The sequence below is a fragment of the Panicum hallii genome, chromosome 5 (assembly GCF_002211085.1).
Source record: "Panicum hallii strain FIL2 chromosome 5, PHallii_v3.1, whole genome shotgun sequence".
Classification (NCBI taxonomy): domain Eukaryota; kingdom Viridiplantae; phylum Streptophyta; class Magnoliopsida; order Poales; family Poaceae; genus Panicum; species Panicum hallii.
This window is the reverse complement of record NC_038046.1, coordinates 5,417,931-5,433,452: the sequence shown is the minus strand read 5'-3', so window position 1 is coordinate 5,433,452 and position 15,522 is coordinate 5,417,931. Positions and strand designations below refer to the sequence as shown.

General features: G+C 44.1%; 3 protein-coding genes across 5 annotated transcripts; all 3 read right to left on the bottom strand.

Moving 5' to 3' along the window:
* LOC112891636 (alpha-glucan phosphorylase, H isozyme) lies at positions 1-5,902 on the bottom strand (the record flags this gene model as incomplete). Its single annotated transcript, XM_025958543.1, has 15 exons — positions 1-412; positions 528-718; positions 818-1,081; positions 1,243-1,401; positions 1,537-1,740; positions 1,819-2,037; positions 2,277-2,408; positions 2,489-2,606; positions 2,733-2,917; positions 3,295-3,387; positions 3,525-3,714; positions 4,251-4,336; positions 4,421-4,597; positions 5,244-5,423; positions 5,534-5,902. Coding segments are annotated over 15 exons (2,694 nt in total), but the record flags the coding sequence as incomplete, so codon positions are not given.
* Positions 5,903-7,993: 2,091 nt separating this feature from the next.
* LOC112893289 (calmodulin-binding receptor-like cytoplasmic kinase 2) lies at positions 7,994-11,271 on the bottom strand. The gene is made up of 6 exons (XM_025960532.1): positions 10,699-11,271; positions 10,073-10,296; positions 9,792-9,960; positions 9,349-9,438; positions 8,763-9,067; positions 7,994-8,676 (listed from the first exon to the last, which is right to left on the bottom strand). The coding sequence occupies exons 1-6, from the start codon at positions 10,973-10,975 to the stop codon at positions 8,368-8,370; spliced, it is 1,374 nt and encodes a 457-aa protein (XP_025816317.1). The 5' UTR covers positions 10,976-11,271; the 3' UTR covers positions 7,994-8,367.
* A 169-nt stretch (positions 11,272-11,440) lies between these two features.
* On the bottom strand, positions 11,441-15,107 carry LOC112893287 (probable anion transporter 3, chloroplastic). Of its 3 annotated transcripts, XM_025960531.1 has the most exons (9): positions 14,602-14,727; positions 14,436-14,518; positions 13,781-14,007; positions 13,279-13,642; positions 13,132-13,176; positions 12,898-13,044; positions 12,458-12,595; positions 12,323-12,356; positions 11,441-12,228 (listed from the first exon to the last, which is right to left on the bottom strand). In XM_025960531.1, the coding sequence occupies exons 3-9, from the start codon at positions 13,981-13,983 to the stop codon at positions 12,044-12,046; spliced, it is 1,116 nt and encodes a 371-aa protein (XP_025816316.1). In that variant the 5' UTR covers positions 13,984-14,007; positions 14,436-14,518; positions 14,602-14,727; the 3' UTR covers positions 11,441-12,043. The 3 variants fall into 3 exon arrangements, with proteins under 3 accessions (XP_025816316.1, XP_025816314.1, XP_025816315.1); XM_025960529.1 differs by lacking the exon at positions 14,436-14,518 and having other exon boundaries at positions 14,602-15,107; XM_025960530.1 differs by having other exon boundaries at positions 13,781-14,518; positions 14,602-14,733.
* Between the last annotated feature and the right edge of the window lie 415 nt (positions 15,108-15,522).

Genomic DNA, 15,522 nt, shown 5'->3' with positions numbered 1-15,522 from the left:
TTAACAGATAATAATAACTTTGAATTATTTTGTTTCATGATGGAGTATTCCAACATAGAGCAAAAGGATCTTGTCCCAGACAAAGAAAAAAAATGAACAATTGCGTATAGCACGCACTTTGAAATAAGCACAGCGCGCGGTAGAACAGGCTTCGTGCGCCGTTCCTTGCCTCCCAGCTACAAACGGGAGCGGGTGTCATGCACCGTGGGTCATTATTCAACCTTATTATTATAGCAGCAGCATCCGACGGACCGCATTTGGCGTTGGCCGCATCGACCTCTTCTTTTACGCAACAGGGCTAGCCTTGATGTCCCAGATCTCCTTGGCATACTGGGCGATGGTACGGTCGCTGCTGAACTTGCCACTCCCAGCAGTGTTCAAGATGGACATCTTGATCCACTTCTTCTTATCCCTGTCACAAAAGCAAAGCAATCAGTTTGCGTAAAACTTAAGCTGCAGGACCATGTTTGCTCAAGAGTTTGCAGGTGGACTTAATGCAGAAAGTGTTTTTTTTTTAGTTTTCTTACTTGTAGGCTGCATCCACCCGGTCTTGTGCATCTATATAGCCTGGGAAGTCATAGCCAACAAGGAAATAATCACCACGCCCAAATCCAGAATTCCCTTCAAGGGAATCCAAGAGGGGTTCGTAGTTGTAGCTGCCAAAAGCGCCGCTCCTTATAAGCTGCTTGGCTTCCTCAAAATGTGGGTCTGGTTTGAACTGTTCGTATTGTAAGAAATAAGTCAACAACAGTCCATCCACATGAAAGAAAATAAACTGAATAAAAAATAACGGTGAATTCAAGTCGAAACATCTTACCAAGCCATTTTCTCTGTCCTTCCTTAGCCCAGCAACTTGATCGGCTTTGGCACCGAAAAGGAAGAAATTATCTTCTCCTACCTCCTCTCTTATTTCAACATTAGCTCCATCAAGGGTGCCAATGATAACGCAACCATTCAGAGAGAATTTCATGTTACTTGTTCCACTTGCTTCCATACCAGCAGTACTAATATGTTGTGACAGTTCGCTACCAGGAATAAGCACTTCAGCCACTGATACATTGTAATTCGGAATGAAGACAACCTGGGAGAAAAAGGAGAGCCACACTTTAAATAGGGATGATATGGACCATCATGTGGTGATACTTTTTATGATGGATATATTAAAGTTTCTGAAGGGTTCTAAGAACAAACTACCATCAAAATATGAATGTGATACTATACCGAGATCCGAGAAGTTCATACCTTCAGATATTTGTTAACTTCAGGATCATTGTTCACTACAGCACCAACATCATTTACCAATTTCACTATTCTTTTGGCATTAGTGTATGTTGCAAACGCTTTGCCCCCTATCATGACAGTGCGTGGTGTAACCTTCTGCTTCTCTTCTGCGCTCATTTCCTACAAGAATCATAGGTCTATTTCAAAACGGGATATGTGAAAAAAATGCATCTAAAGATGTAGCTCAACATGGTAAAACCAAAAAGGGTATGAGCACCACTCAAAAAAGGATGCAAGCAACTCAAAGAAGCCTACCTTTAACTTTTTGTATCTGTAAACAGCTCCCAATATGTTTAGCAGCTGTCTCTTATACTCATGGATGCGTTTAATCTGTATATCGAAAAGGCTAGTTGGATCAATCGTAACACCTGTCGCATCCAAGACATGTTTGGCCAGGCGCTTCTTGCAAGCTAACTTAGCTGCTGCCCACTCAGCATGAAGTTTTTCATCATCTGCAAACTGTTGAAGGTTTTCAGTTATAATGTGATATGATGAGCAATAACAAGTAGATGCAAGGATAGAAGCATTCATACATACTTTGCGAAGTCCAGTAAGTAGATCAAGGTCACTTGTCCACTGATCTGTCTTTAGCCATCTTGTGATTATTTCACTCAACTCAGGGTTACAAAACTTGAGCCATCTACGAGGCGTGATTCCATTTGTTTTGTTTTGGAATTTGTTAGGCCATATGGAGACATAATCAGCAAACAGTTCTTGCTTCAAAATGTTGCTGTGTAACTCAGCCACTCCATTCACCTGTCAGAAAAGTGTGAATATGCTTCAGTACATTCTCATTGATATTAGAAGACAAACAAATATCAGAATATTCAATATAACGTTAGGATTGGAGAATCCCAGAACTAGTTGAACGACATTGTGGTTATGCTGATAATTATATGCCATCAGGTAACATTACGAGGAGGGCAGCACATCCAGCATCGCAGAAAGTCTGATCTTATTACTTGATGGGCATGGAATTGAAAAAAAAAACTTACCGTATGAGAAGACACCACACACAAATTTGCCATGCGCACTACTGGCTTCTGGGAATTTGAGCCATCTAAAACCTTCATTGAATCGATTTTTCCCTCCATTTCCTTATGTTTGGAGATTACCATTTCTCTGAACTGCAAAACCAGTGGCCCAACTTGTGAGATTGTACCATAACTGCTGTGCCTAGAAAGAGTAAATGTGGCATGCAAATTACCCGCTTGTCAATTTCCTCAATAATTTCCATCTGTCGTGGAAGCAATTTCCTCATTACAATTTGTGACCATTTTTCAAGAGCTTCAGGAAGAACTGTATGATTGGTGTAAGAAACAGTCCTGGACCATGGAAGATAATTTTGTAATTAGTTCAAGTAAGAACACCTATAAATGTTTAATGGAGCTTAAAATGTTGGTCAAGAAAGATTTAAAAAGATCAATTATATAAATAAAATTTAACCTCACCTGTATGTGATATCCCAAGCTTCATCCCAACCAAGTCCCTCCTCATCCATGAGTAACCTCATTAGCTCAGGGATCGCAAGAGTAGGGTGGGTGTCATTCAGTTGAACAGCAACTTTGGAAGGGAACTCACTCCACTTCCCTGAAACTCTGTCAGCTTTCCTTTCTTTAAACCTGGCAATCATATCCTGGAAATAATCCACGGTTAGTTATGCTCATCAATATTCATCACAGAGATATTTTTTTAAGATATTAACAAATCTCTAGCAAACTAGAACCATAATAAAAGGTACACTTTAATTAAAATAAAACAGAGTAAAATCTAATTATCCTACTATATTTTGAAAAATATCAAGGTGATTGTGCATATAACTATACACTAGTGACATGGTTGATCCTGGTAATAAAAAAAAATATTGACGATTCAAACAATACAAGAAAGCTACAAAAAATGTTTGCAATTATATCATACATCATTCTCAAACATATAGAAAAGCACAACGTGGGCATACATGTCTGGTTCCTTCAATCGGAACCTTGCAGGTGAAATGATTTGCTTAACTACCTGAAGTGATGCGCTGCAAAGGAAAAACTGCTGCTTTAGCCTTAGAAGCTTCCCTTCTTCTGTAGCATCACCAGGATAGAGAACGGCACATATCTGCAATGTGATATTACAGTTTCAGCATACAACAACATCAATAACTATCAATATTCCATTAATTAAAAGCATCACTCTTTATTTAGTCTTTGGAAATTATGAAAATTGATAGTATTCAGTTTAAAAGGAAATATCACCTGTTCGGCCCTAGCATGAAGTTGGGCAGATGACTCATATTGACCGTCATTGAATTGGAATAAGTTGAAATCCTCAGCAGTAGCTTTTGCTTCCCAAAGACGAAGGCTGATTGCATTTTTTGTCTTGTATCCAGGAATCGGCACGTCATATGCTAACGCCTTTAGGACTTCTCCTCCAACCCATTTCCGACTATCGGACAACAAAGAAAGCAATCATATGACGAATTACATCAATGCCCACAAATAACCACACATAATATGAAATAAATAATTAAAAAAATACTGGGAGAAGGGTCCCAGAAGATCTAGGTAACTTTTATGTATGTATTTATCATTAAAGCATAAACAGATTGGCAAAGCCAAACTTAGTTCTATGGTTCAGACATGCAAATTTAGCAAAGCTTTTGGGTTACATAAAACAGGGCATCCACCTAAGAAAGCATTCCTCATCTTTGCAGGCCTTTTAGTCCAATCCCAAAAGGACTGTGTGCTGGATGCTGTGGGGCAATAAGAGGTCTTAATGGATATTTTTTTCATGTATGTGGGACTTCTGCCATCGAGGTTAGAACTAGGTGTTTAGAAAGGTAAACCAAGTTAATATGGAATGTGATTCACTTTTTTAATCTTCAAAGTATAAGAAACCTTAAAAACTTCAAGCTGAACTAAAAATCAGCAAAAATAAATATCATAAAACAGGAAATGTATAGGTGCACGGGTTGTACTTACGAGCCATCAGGCAAGATCTCAACATGGCCGAAAAATCTGACTGGGAACACTACATCATGCCTGGGAATCTCCCAGGGGCTGAATTTCTGGGGAAAGGAAAAAGAGATTAATTATAGAGATCTATAGAAAAAATATGTCGGCAAAATCGTATGTGCAGATGTGGTGCATACATCAAGCCAATCTTCAGCGATTTCTTCTTGTCCCTCCTTGGTAATGCGTTGTTTGAATAGTCCATATCGGTATCGCAGGCCGTAGCCCCAAGCAGGCAAATTCAGTGTTGCCATTGAATCCAAAAAGCAAGATGCAAGCCTACCCAAGCCACCATTTCCTAGAGCTGCATCTTTTTCCTGAGAAAAAATCAGTTCAATTATAATTTTCATCATCAGTATCCGTGAGGAAATTGCTGACATTTCAATCAGATTAGAAAGTAATAGTAAGCACACATAAGTTCCTTGGCAACATTTAGGTTCATATATAAGCCAAATTCTGCCAATCAAGCAGACAAAGAGAAAACATGTAAAATCGCATTGATCCTGGAGCTTCGCTTTTTAGATAAACAACTCATTCAGCTTGAAACTCATTTCCAGATCTGCTTCACTTATTGATCGAGAGAGGATCTGCTTCACTTATGCTATGGGTATCGAATTTTCTGTCTAGAATTGTCACACTGATATCATGGGTTCTGATAAAGTTGGCACACGGGTTAAGTTTATTTCATATACAGTTCAGATCTGGAATCTACAGAAGTTCTTCTACAAAACGTGCGAATTTATTCCCTTTTCCTGGTTCGGTAAGATAGTGAATCAAATCTAAGCTTATTCCATGGAACACCTCAGCTGTTTCTTAAACAAGTGATAAAAGCCGTTGATCCCATTAGGCAACGTCGCAGTAAAACAAGGCACCATCCCATTTAAATAATCTTCTAAATTGGCCTTAACCACAACAGGCACACTCCAATTTAGAGTGGAGTGGGCACACTCCAAGAGAGCTCACCTGCCCCACGAGGGCCTCAAGCTCGTAGCCGAACTTCTTCACCGCCTCCGCGTAGGCCCCGGTGATGCCGAGGTTGCCGACGGCGTTGGTGAGCGCGCGGCCCTGCAGGTACTCCATGGACAGGTAGTACGTCTGCTTCGGATCCGTCTTGTGGAAATGCACGTACGTGTCGTTCCATCTCTACACACGCGCGCGCGCGAGGGAAAAAAATACACAGATCACACCTCCGTCCCGGTGCGGCACGCACGCCGCGGGAAAGGAATTCTAAGGATCGGCTCGCGCGCGCTCACCTCGATGAGGTGGTCGCGGACGCTCTCGGCGGTGGCGTAGAAGGCCTCCTCGGGCCCGAACGCGAGCGGCGAGAAGTGGGGGCTGTACTGCGCGTGGTAGGAGATGTTGCCGGCGATGTCGGCGGGCTTATCCGCCGCAGGGCTGGCCGCCGGCTTCACCTTCTCGGCCGCGCCGCAATTGCTCCCCGTCATGGCGGGCACCCGGCGGGTGGGCGGTGGGGGGGTTGCGTCGAGCAGTTGACGTGCGAGGAGGAGGATGCGATAAGGCTTCTCCGGGTCTCGGGCAAGCACCGAGTGGGAGAGGGGAGATGGAGTGGAATGGGAGGAGCTCTGCGAGGCCGGGGCGCCTTTTCTAGGAGACGGGAGGGGTCACGTGAGGAGGGCGACGGATCCGATAAATTGGGCGAGACCCTGAATTCTTCGGGAAAATGCAGGGGCGGAGAGATATTTTAGCTCGTGGAAGGGGACAAAGGCAGGAGAAAATGAAGGGGCGTCGAGAGTTCTGTGGCGCCGCTGTGATCGTTTCTCTTGCTCCTTTTGCTTGACAAGTGTATTTTTGGAGGCAACTGCTAAATGCATATTCCTAGAATCAAATATGTGCCATACCAAATTACCAACAATAGAATTTTGGTTCTCATTCTTTCTTTAGAAAATATGGAGTGCTAATTTGAATTTACATTTATAGATGTCAAATAAATTTTTGACATAATTCTCGCACAAGAACATGTTTGAACGTAAGATTCGTCTCGATGGGATGGCCGGAGAGCGGCTTCCTCCAAGTGCAAGTATGAAGTAAGTATGAACTAGATGGACCATGATTTGCAAACTTATTTGAAATATACTTGGTATATTCATCTAATATCGTTACTTTAGTTTTATGTTTGAAGAAGTGTATGGGTAAACTGGCTTCACCTGAAGCCCTGTCAAAAAGGTGATTTTAAAACAGCTCCATGTATGAAGCTGCCTATAAGGTAAAGCCACAAATCATGGCTCCATCGGGCAAAGCCGGAATTGAAGAAGCTGTTTCACCAAATATTTTTCAAAAACGGTTTCAACTTCATAAAAAAGCCGCTCCACCAAAGAAACCGGAGCTGGTTTTGAAGGAGCTGCAGCCGTACCAAACAGAACCTGCATATATTATATATAGGGCAAACACATTTGTTCTTCTTTGCGTAGCCAAGGTAGAGAGGGAATCCAATCCATGGTGGATTAGTGGTACACACCTATCGGAGTGCAGAGATCCGGATTCAGGAGGCACAAGTGGCAGGGGGTGGCCTGGAGCGCCAGAGGAGAACACGTGGAACGAGTAAACCGAGAGCGAGCAAAGACTGCAGGAGAGGGTGAATCACTTCAACGAATCATCTGGTAGGGATGGATCGTTCGGGCAATGGCAAATTTTCCAGATCGGGCAGGAGCGCCGCTTTGGCCTTTTCCACCAGCTTTCCTATTTGAGAATGATATCTTCTGCCCTCGGGCACCGTGCGCGCCCAGGTGATTGTCCCCGGTTTTATCATCAGACCCGGTGGGCAGCATGTTGCGAGATCTGAATTTTCTGAAATCCATGTTGCAAATTTAATTACAACACACGATCCGCGAGATCTTATGGGTGGCTCGATGAGGTGGTTTTCTTATGATTACCCGGTGGTCGCGGACGCTCTCGGCGGTGGTCACATTCATACGATCCCATCGAAAATAGTGATGAAAGGATTTCATGATGAATACTCCAGATTATCTGCCATCAACCCAAAGCCACGGCGAGTCCCGGTCTTCTTCCGAGCCAGATTGCACCCGGGCGATGTGATCGGCGCGTCGCAACTCGCGAGTTCGCGACTGGAAATCTTGGACGCGCCACTGAAATAGCCCGTGCGGCGCCTTCGCTAGATTCGGAGGTGCCTTAAATATCCTAGGCGCTTTTCCTGAAGGCGAGAGGTGGCTGCGCTGCAGGACGGCCGACGGCGACCCCTCTGGCTCTGCGGTCCATGAGGCCACCACACGCGTCGCTTTCGGTCTCCGATCCCGGATCGAGCCAGGGAACTGGGGACTCGCAACCCGTGCGTCATGCGTGGTGTCACGTCGATCTCGTCTTGGCGCAGGGTCCCTGCTTGCTGCCCGTTCACCGAGCTGTCATTTGCGGTTCGTTCGTTCAACCGCAAGAGGAAATGACAGAAATACAGTAGCTGATTAATCGGAGGTACCAAAAATATCCATCAATTAGATCCAATGATTAACCTGGCCTGCTCAGCTTGGCTCGACCCGACGAATGCACCGAGCAGGCTCGGGCCTCTAGTTTCCAACCCGCCACAATCACCAACTCGTCACTTGGGCTCTCATGTTTGACCCAAAATCCGGCCCAATCCAAGAAAATCTTAACTCGTAAAAGACCAATCCCAATGAAAATTAAACATGGTGTCATAGCACTGTTTTGTTTTTACGAGGTGTCAAAGAAATAATGAAAAGATAGAGGAAAACGAGTTTTCATCTAGATGAGATCATAAAACTACCTAGACACCATTTTCAATACAAATACACTCTCAAGCCTTGCCTATGAAACAAGAAAATGGGAAAAAAAACATTGGAAGAACTATTCCTATCATCAATTAAATTGCTCTTTTACATATTTGCCACTCTTGGAAACAACCATTAAGTGTGGTCTAACTGTTTTAAAATTACATTCTATAGTACTGAAACGAACTAAATTATATACTTGCAAAAGCAGAACTCAATTTCCCTCAAGCAGAATTCAAACAGTAAAAAAGTAACACGGTACTCTATTTCAGCCAAGTCGACCATAATCCAGACTTCGCGCTAATTTGAAATCTCCATCGTGCCGCAGATCATCTCAAGTTCTCGAACCTCTCCTGCCTTAAACTCGTAACCGACGGCGGTGCGTACGTCGAGCCATCGTGCCCCCTCGCTCCTGCGCTCGCGGCCGCCGCCCGCTGCTGCTCCTGCTGCAAGTCGCGTCTCACGGACCAGAGCACCTCGGCGCACCGCCGCATTGCCGGCCGCGCCGCGCGCTCCGGAGCCGCGCACTCCGCCGCCAACGCCATCACCTTCTCCACCGCCGCCACCACCGCGCTGGTCCGCCGCATCCGGGGGTCCATCACCACCACTGCGTCGCCCTCCCTGCACTTGCGCAGCGCCTGCGCCAACACGGTGATTTCGTCAAACACCTCACGTGCAGTACATTTCAGTGTCAGAAGCGCTAGTCTAGGTGTGCTTGCTTTACCCATTCGGTGGTGAGGCGTTGGTGGCGCCTGCGGCCGCGGCCGCGCTCGATAGGGCGTCGGCCGGTGATGAGCTCGACAAGGAGGACGCCGAAGGAGTAGACGTCGCTGCGGTCGGTGAGCTGGTTCGTGCGCAGGTACTCAGGATCCACGTATCCGGCTGTCCCCTTCACTAGCGTTGAGACGTGGGTCGCTTCAGGGTTTTCGGGGGCTAGGCGTGCGAAGCCAAAATCGGCAACCTTTGCTCGCAGGTGCTCTGTTAGGAGAATGTTGGATGACTTGATGTCACGGTGGATGATCGGATGATCTGCATGCCCATTGTAGGAAAATATCTGTCGACATTAGGATGCTGAAAAATTGGAATCTGTTGTAGGTGTCAATAGATACGTTGCGTGGCTGTCAGACAAAATTCTGATCAAGAATGTTCTGAGATGGTGACTTTGATGCTGCATGTAGCATATAGGGAACTGATGTATAAACACTCAAGGCCTTGACTATATATGCACTTGTGGGGTCATGCCAAATATGAATATATACATATGTGTGCTATGTCTGGAGGGTGATTTAGATTTTAAAGAGTGTGGGTACCTGTATAACCATGTAAGTAGGCAATGGCATGAACTATGTCAATAGCAATGTTGAGACGCTGTGCAAATTCCAATGGTTCCCCTTGTGATCCTGCAACATAATTCGAGCCCCCAAAACAAAAATGATTGGAACTAGGAATATAAATGAAAACATGGTTAAAATACACAGAATGAAAAACCATAGGGTTAATCTGAATAGCATGCACATGATTTTAGATCTCTTTCAGTAGATTAGCATTTAGGAGATCACGAGTGACTTTCATATTTGTAATCAATACTTCAATGCATCTAATTCCACCCAGTTCTATATTTGGTGGCTGAAAAAAATAAGTGGATTCTATAACTTTATAGTTTCTTTTTACCATCTTGACCATATTGCTACATTACTTTGAAAAACAAAATTATTAAAAATTCAAGCATGTCTATTGCACATGTTTGACGTACCATCCAAGTGTTGACGGAGCGTTCCATTATTGACATACTCAACCAGAATTAGGCGTTCATCCTCGTATTCCACGTACCCAAGAAACTTCACCAAGTTCAAATGCTCGACCTTTGACAACATCTGGATTTCACTCCTAAACTCTGCAGATAGGTGCCCGCCTTGAATGCTCTGCCAATTACAAACGTTGCATGAATTTTTTTTCTTGATTTGATTGCTGCAAGTAATTCATTGTAGTAAATATGTACAATCTTTCTTGTGTTGAAGCAATTCACCTACAAACCTTAGTAGCCCGCTTTACAGCTATGATGGATCCATCCCTGAGCTTTGCCTTATACACAGTGCCAAAATTACCTAACCCAATTTTGTTTTGCTCACTAAAGTTTGAAGTAGCGATGCAAATTTCCTGAAATGAGAACTGTTCTTGCCATGACTTTGTTTGGCTGCTATCGCATCTCTGTCTGGATATATTATTGCTTGTGCTACTTGTTGATGATATTCTGGAGACTGCAAGAAACAATTGGAAACCATCTTAATCGGAACTCAGTTTTGCTTGAATAATTGAACAGTTGATTAAGAATACATCCTCACGTGAAAACCCAGATTGTAGACCGGAGTCCCAGTAATCTCTAATTTACTGGTAGGTTGACTAAACATCAGGCTATACTGTGATATTTGTAATCATAAGTTGAAGCTTGATGCTGATTGCTCCTTATTGCTGATTTATGCTACAATTATTTTTTGCACTATCGTGATTAAAATCATTTCTTGTATAAAATCTTGAAGACCTGATATGGCTCATCTGAATAGGACGCAAGATAAGTATTCACTTTCCAATGCAAAATTCTTTTCAGGACTAGCTAGTAACTACTACATGATGGATGAATGAAGAAAAGAAGGTGAGCTTACTGGGACTGATAGACACATCCTGGCCATTGATTGGTGGGTTCTCATGGGCTTCGTCGATTTCAGATCGAGGAGGAGCGAAGCAGTTCGCGCATGACCCTGCAATTGCTGCAGCTTTTCCCCGGATTGATCTTGAGCTCCTTACCTTCTTGTTGACCACACGGGAACGAGGTGTGTAGGTGGAAGTCCAAGAGAACCCAGGATCTGACTGAAACTCACTGTTGAAGCCAGAGAAACCTCCATGGCTGGTGGGGGATGCCCGGTTGCGAGCTACCTGCATAGCTGGTGGGATTCGAAGATAGCTTGAACAGCTGCTCGCACATAATCAGGTACCATGTTCTTCTGTCTCTAAGGTTTTGTAGACTCGGAGACTGATTCAAGTTTGACTGGGTGCACACATCTTTATTATCATAAAGAGGTAGTTGAAATGGGTTTTCAGGTCAAGCCAATGAGATAAGGAGTTATGACTTGAGTAAATGTGCGTATGACAACTACAGTTTGCAATAATTTTATTGGTGGAGGATATCAGAGACTCAGAGTAGGTATGTTCCACAATTCCATAGCCAGAGAGGTAGTGGACCATGGCATCGGGCTTGCGCTGAAGCGTTCTCTTCTTGATGTCATTGGAACTGTTGAGGCCTTTAGACCTCCAAGAATATTTCCTTTTCTGACGAAATGGAACAGTTGACTCCAGTCTTGATTACATATCAGTCTCGAAGAAGCAATTTGCACTGGCATCGATGTATGCTGACATTCCCAACACTGAATAACAACGCAATGGAATTTTACAAATGTTTCATCAATGTACAGATCCTTCTTTGTTCCCCGTCAAGGGTCTTCTCCCTATTTCTTTGCATGCATTTTATACTTGAATAAGGAAAATTATCTCCCGGCCCTCATGAGGCTTTATGATTTTAAAGCTCATGACTTATTTCGTGGGATTGGCACCCAAGTTCCCGGTGTTTCCCAGCTTCCAACTAGCCTGCAAATTAGTTTCAGATCTCTACTACTTTGGGTGCCATGAATGGTCGGGCTCCTACCCTGTTATTTATTCTAAGTTACATATTCAGGTTTCATTGACTCATAACACATTCCAAGCTTACCCTACAAGAAAATCTAGCATGATCGTCTCTAAGCCAGTTCCATGTGTTCACCCACCACTGATATCTGACTTCCAAGATAAACTCATTGGATACTTTGAAAAGTCGAAACCCAATGCTGTACAGTCATAACTTAAGCTCTTCATCCTCATGTGCATAGAACTTGAGGTTTCGCAGAGAGGGCAGCAAAGCACCGTCCTGAATCATCATTTTGTGCTTGATAGAAACTGTAGAGTTCCTCTCAGGTGCTAGCCAGTGCCATCAAAGTCAACACGCTCTCCAGTAGCAAATATATCCCAGAAAAGAGCACTACTGAAGTATAGGAGCGACGTCAATATCAAAAATCCACGGAAAGAACCCATCCGATCAACAAAAAACCCTGCTCCAACAGTTCCTAAAATGGCAGCAAATGTCCCAGCTGTATTTGACATTCCTGTCACAGCACAATTGTAGATTAAAGCTAGTTAGTGCAACCAAATAAAATTCTATAGCTGAAGCGAGGAAGGAACATATTTACTATCTAGTACCGTGTAGGACTCCAGCATATTGTGGGGCAATCTCCTGATATATTTTAAGAATGAATCAGATGGGAAAAAAAGATCCAATTGAGAAGAATAGTGACTATAACCCATCACTGAACTAAGGTATGAAAATTTAACTACCTGTAGATTTACTAAGAAACCTGAATGGCCGAAGGATTTCAGACCAACAGCAACTGTAAGCCAAGCTGAAGCGATGATTGGACTCTTTGCTGCATTCAGACCAAGCAAAGCAATACCAGGACCCAGAAAGCCAATTGACTGCAGGAAGAAATATCAAATAGTCAGGTTTAGTTTCAATCCCAGCAGTTAATGCATACATTTGAAATGACAAAGACACAAAAGAAATTGATATCAACGAAAGTAAACTGCCAATGTTCATTAATACTTAACATATGTTTGGTTGATGTATCTTGTGAAACCAATTACCAGTAGTTAAAGCACAGCATACCAGGAAGTATGTCACATTAACAGTTACAATATGGAGGGTGCACAAGATCGTATGAATAATAAAAACGTACTTTGCTAACTGCTCTGCTACAAATTTTATTGAATCAACATACCTGCATTATCTTCCGTGTTAAAGTAATGTTTGTTCCATTTCTAATAAGCATGTCTGAGACAAGACCGGCCACATAACCTAAAACTGCCATCATCACCCAGGGGAGTGCACTGAACCATGCAGCATCTCTCAGATTGACATGATATATCTGATCAGAGTAAAAACAACATCGAACTGAATACTGGGAGTATTAATTTATACATTCAAAGAAAATTGAAGCAGAATGAAGACTTACTGTTTTGAAATAGACTGGCATCCATGACAGGATGACGAAATAACCCTGAAAAATATTATGACACTCAAGATATTGTCCCTAAAATGTGTCCTTGTATGGCATAACTGTATAGAGAATTGGTGAAACTAAGATGTTTATAGGAGTTACCCAGCTATGCATGGCATTTGCACTGATCAAAGCCCATGTTGGCCATTTGGAAAGTAGTTTGCTGAAAGGGGGGACCTTTTTTGTTTTTGCACTTCCAATTTGAGGCTTCACCAATTTCTGATCTTTGGTTATATACTCCAGTTCATATGCTGATATTTGTGCATGTTCACCAGGTGTGCCAGATATAGCCGGTATCCACACCAACACCCACAGAAATCCGAATAATCCAAATATCACAAAAGGTCCAAATATTCCAGTTCGTGACATGATAATTGGGGATAGAAGTAACCCAATGGTATTGCCAAGCTGAAAGCCAGCCATTGCAATACCCACAGCACTAGATCTCTCTGTGTGAGGAAACCACCTGTACGAAAAGGCCCAATGTAAGCAGTTACATATATCTTAACAGAAATGACGCCCCAGCCAAACAGCAATATGTTGTGGGGAAAGGCTTGGAGATGAATACAGCTAATCAAAGGAATAGAATTACAAAAGAAGGTACCTCAACACCATGTTGTTCATGCTTGGGAGCGCCACTCCTTCTGCAATACCCAGCAGAACTCTAGTAAAGAGAAACAACCAGATAGAGCGACCAGCTGCCCAAGGAGACAGGAATGTAGCCAAGGACCATAAGGCTACACCATAAGCCATGACTCGCTTTCCACCATAGTAGTCAACAAGCGCTCCACCAATTATCGGTGACATCAGATATCCCCAAAGGAAGGATGACTGTTTGCAGTGCCAAAAACACAATGGCGTCACCATATTGTTCAAACAAGATGCGCAAACCCATGCCCTTACTTTGTTATGTGTATTTCTCTGTAAATTACTTGCACTACAGCAGCATGAGTGGGAAATAAGCAGGAAAAATTGAGTGCTGCAAGACTTTTGTGTGAAAATTCAAACCTTATCAACCATATTCAGTGTTTTTCTACGTTTGTAGAACAAACGAACTAATATGACAGTGCAAACATGTCATCTCGAGCCATGCAAGCACGCTTTCACTCAAATTAATCATTTCAATCAATATTTCTAACACCACATCATTAATACGGTAATTACTGCAATTGAGCACAGTGGTGGAGCTACGGCTTGCCGCCCGGGTCCACCGACCTGACGAAATTCCAATAATCCTATGTAAAGCTACTGCTTATTACTGTTTTTAGTGTTGATGACCCCGTCGTAAAATGATGATGACCCTGGTGGCCGTAATTTCTGGCTTCGCCCCTGATTGAGCACTCTAAAAAAACAGATAATTTAGCAGCAGTCACTAGCTCAGGCGAAGCCAAACAAAATTCATCAGAATAATCGGAAGCCGGGTACCTGCACGACGCCGGCAAATGAAGGGGTCCAACCATACGCCTGGGAGAGAGGCACGATGGCGACGGACATGACAACACGGTCGGCGTTGCAGAGTGCGAGGGCCAGCCCCAGCATCGCCGCCACCTTCACCCTCTCAGACGTCACGAACTCCGCCACCGCCGCCGCCTGAGCCTCGCCTCCTCCGGCGGCCGAAACCCCTGGAGGCGTTGGAGGGCGAGGGGCCCTGGCCGGAGCGCGGAACTGCGGAGTAGGATGCAGGAAGCGGTCGTGGAGGCGGTGGGCCCGCCATAGAGGCGGAGGCGAACCTCGGGCGTGCGCGCGGGCGGGAGGCAGGCACCGGCTGCGGCGGCTGGAGAGGACTGGAGGAGCGGTAGGCGGCGGAGGCGGGCGGGTCAAGGGGAGCAGTTGGCCGGAAGGCGTCATCGTTTGTCTTCTCCGTCCCGGAGTCTCGGGGGAGAAGGGGAAGGGGAGCCCCGGAGTGGAAGCGATGATCCTGCTGAAGTGGGTTGGTGGAGTGACGTGTCAAGTGCGCGGGCCTTGGTGACTTTCCTATACGCCGGCCGAAAATACAAGGGCGGTCAGCCCATTAAGGCCCATGAAACTTATTATTATTCTGTATTTTTCGTTGTTTTTCTTCTTTTATTTCAAGGATAGATTAATTCCTTGACTTATGTTTACTCTGTTCCCTGAAAATCGTTAGATCTTAAGGCAACCATGTGAACGCAGCTGCGTTGCTTATGGAGGGCACCGTACACCACCAAGCGCAGGCTGGGCAACCGAACAGGGGCCCTAACAATTACTTGAATGTATACATAGAAGCAGCTGTGGTAGAATTATGTGAGAGAGAAAAAAATGAAGGCAGCAACGTGCATTCCCTTTCTTTCCCAGGGAGCAATACACTTTTTTGAGGCAGCAGAACTA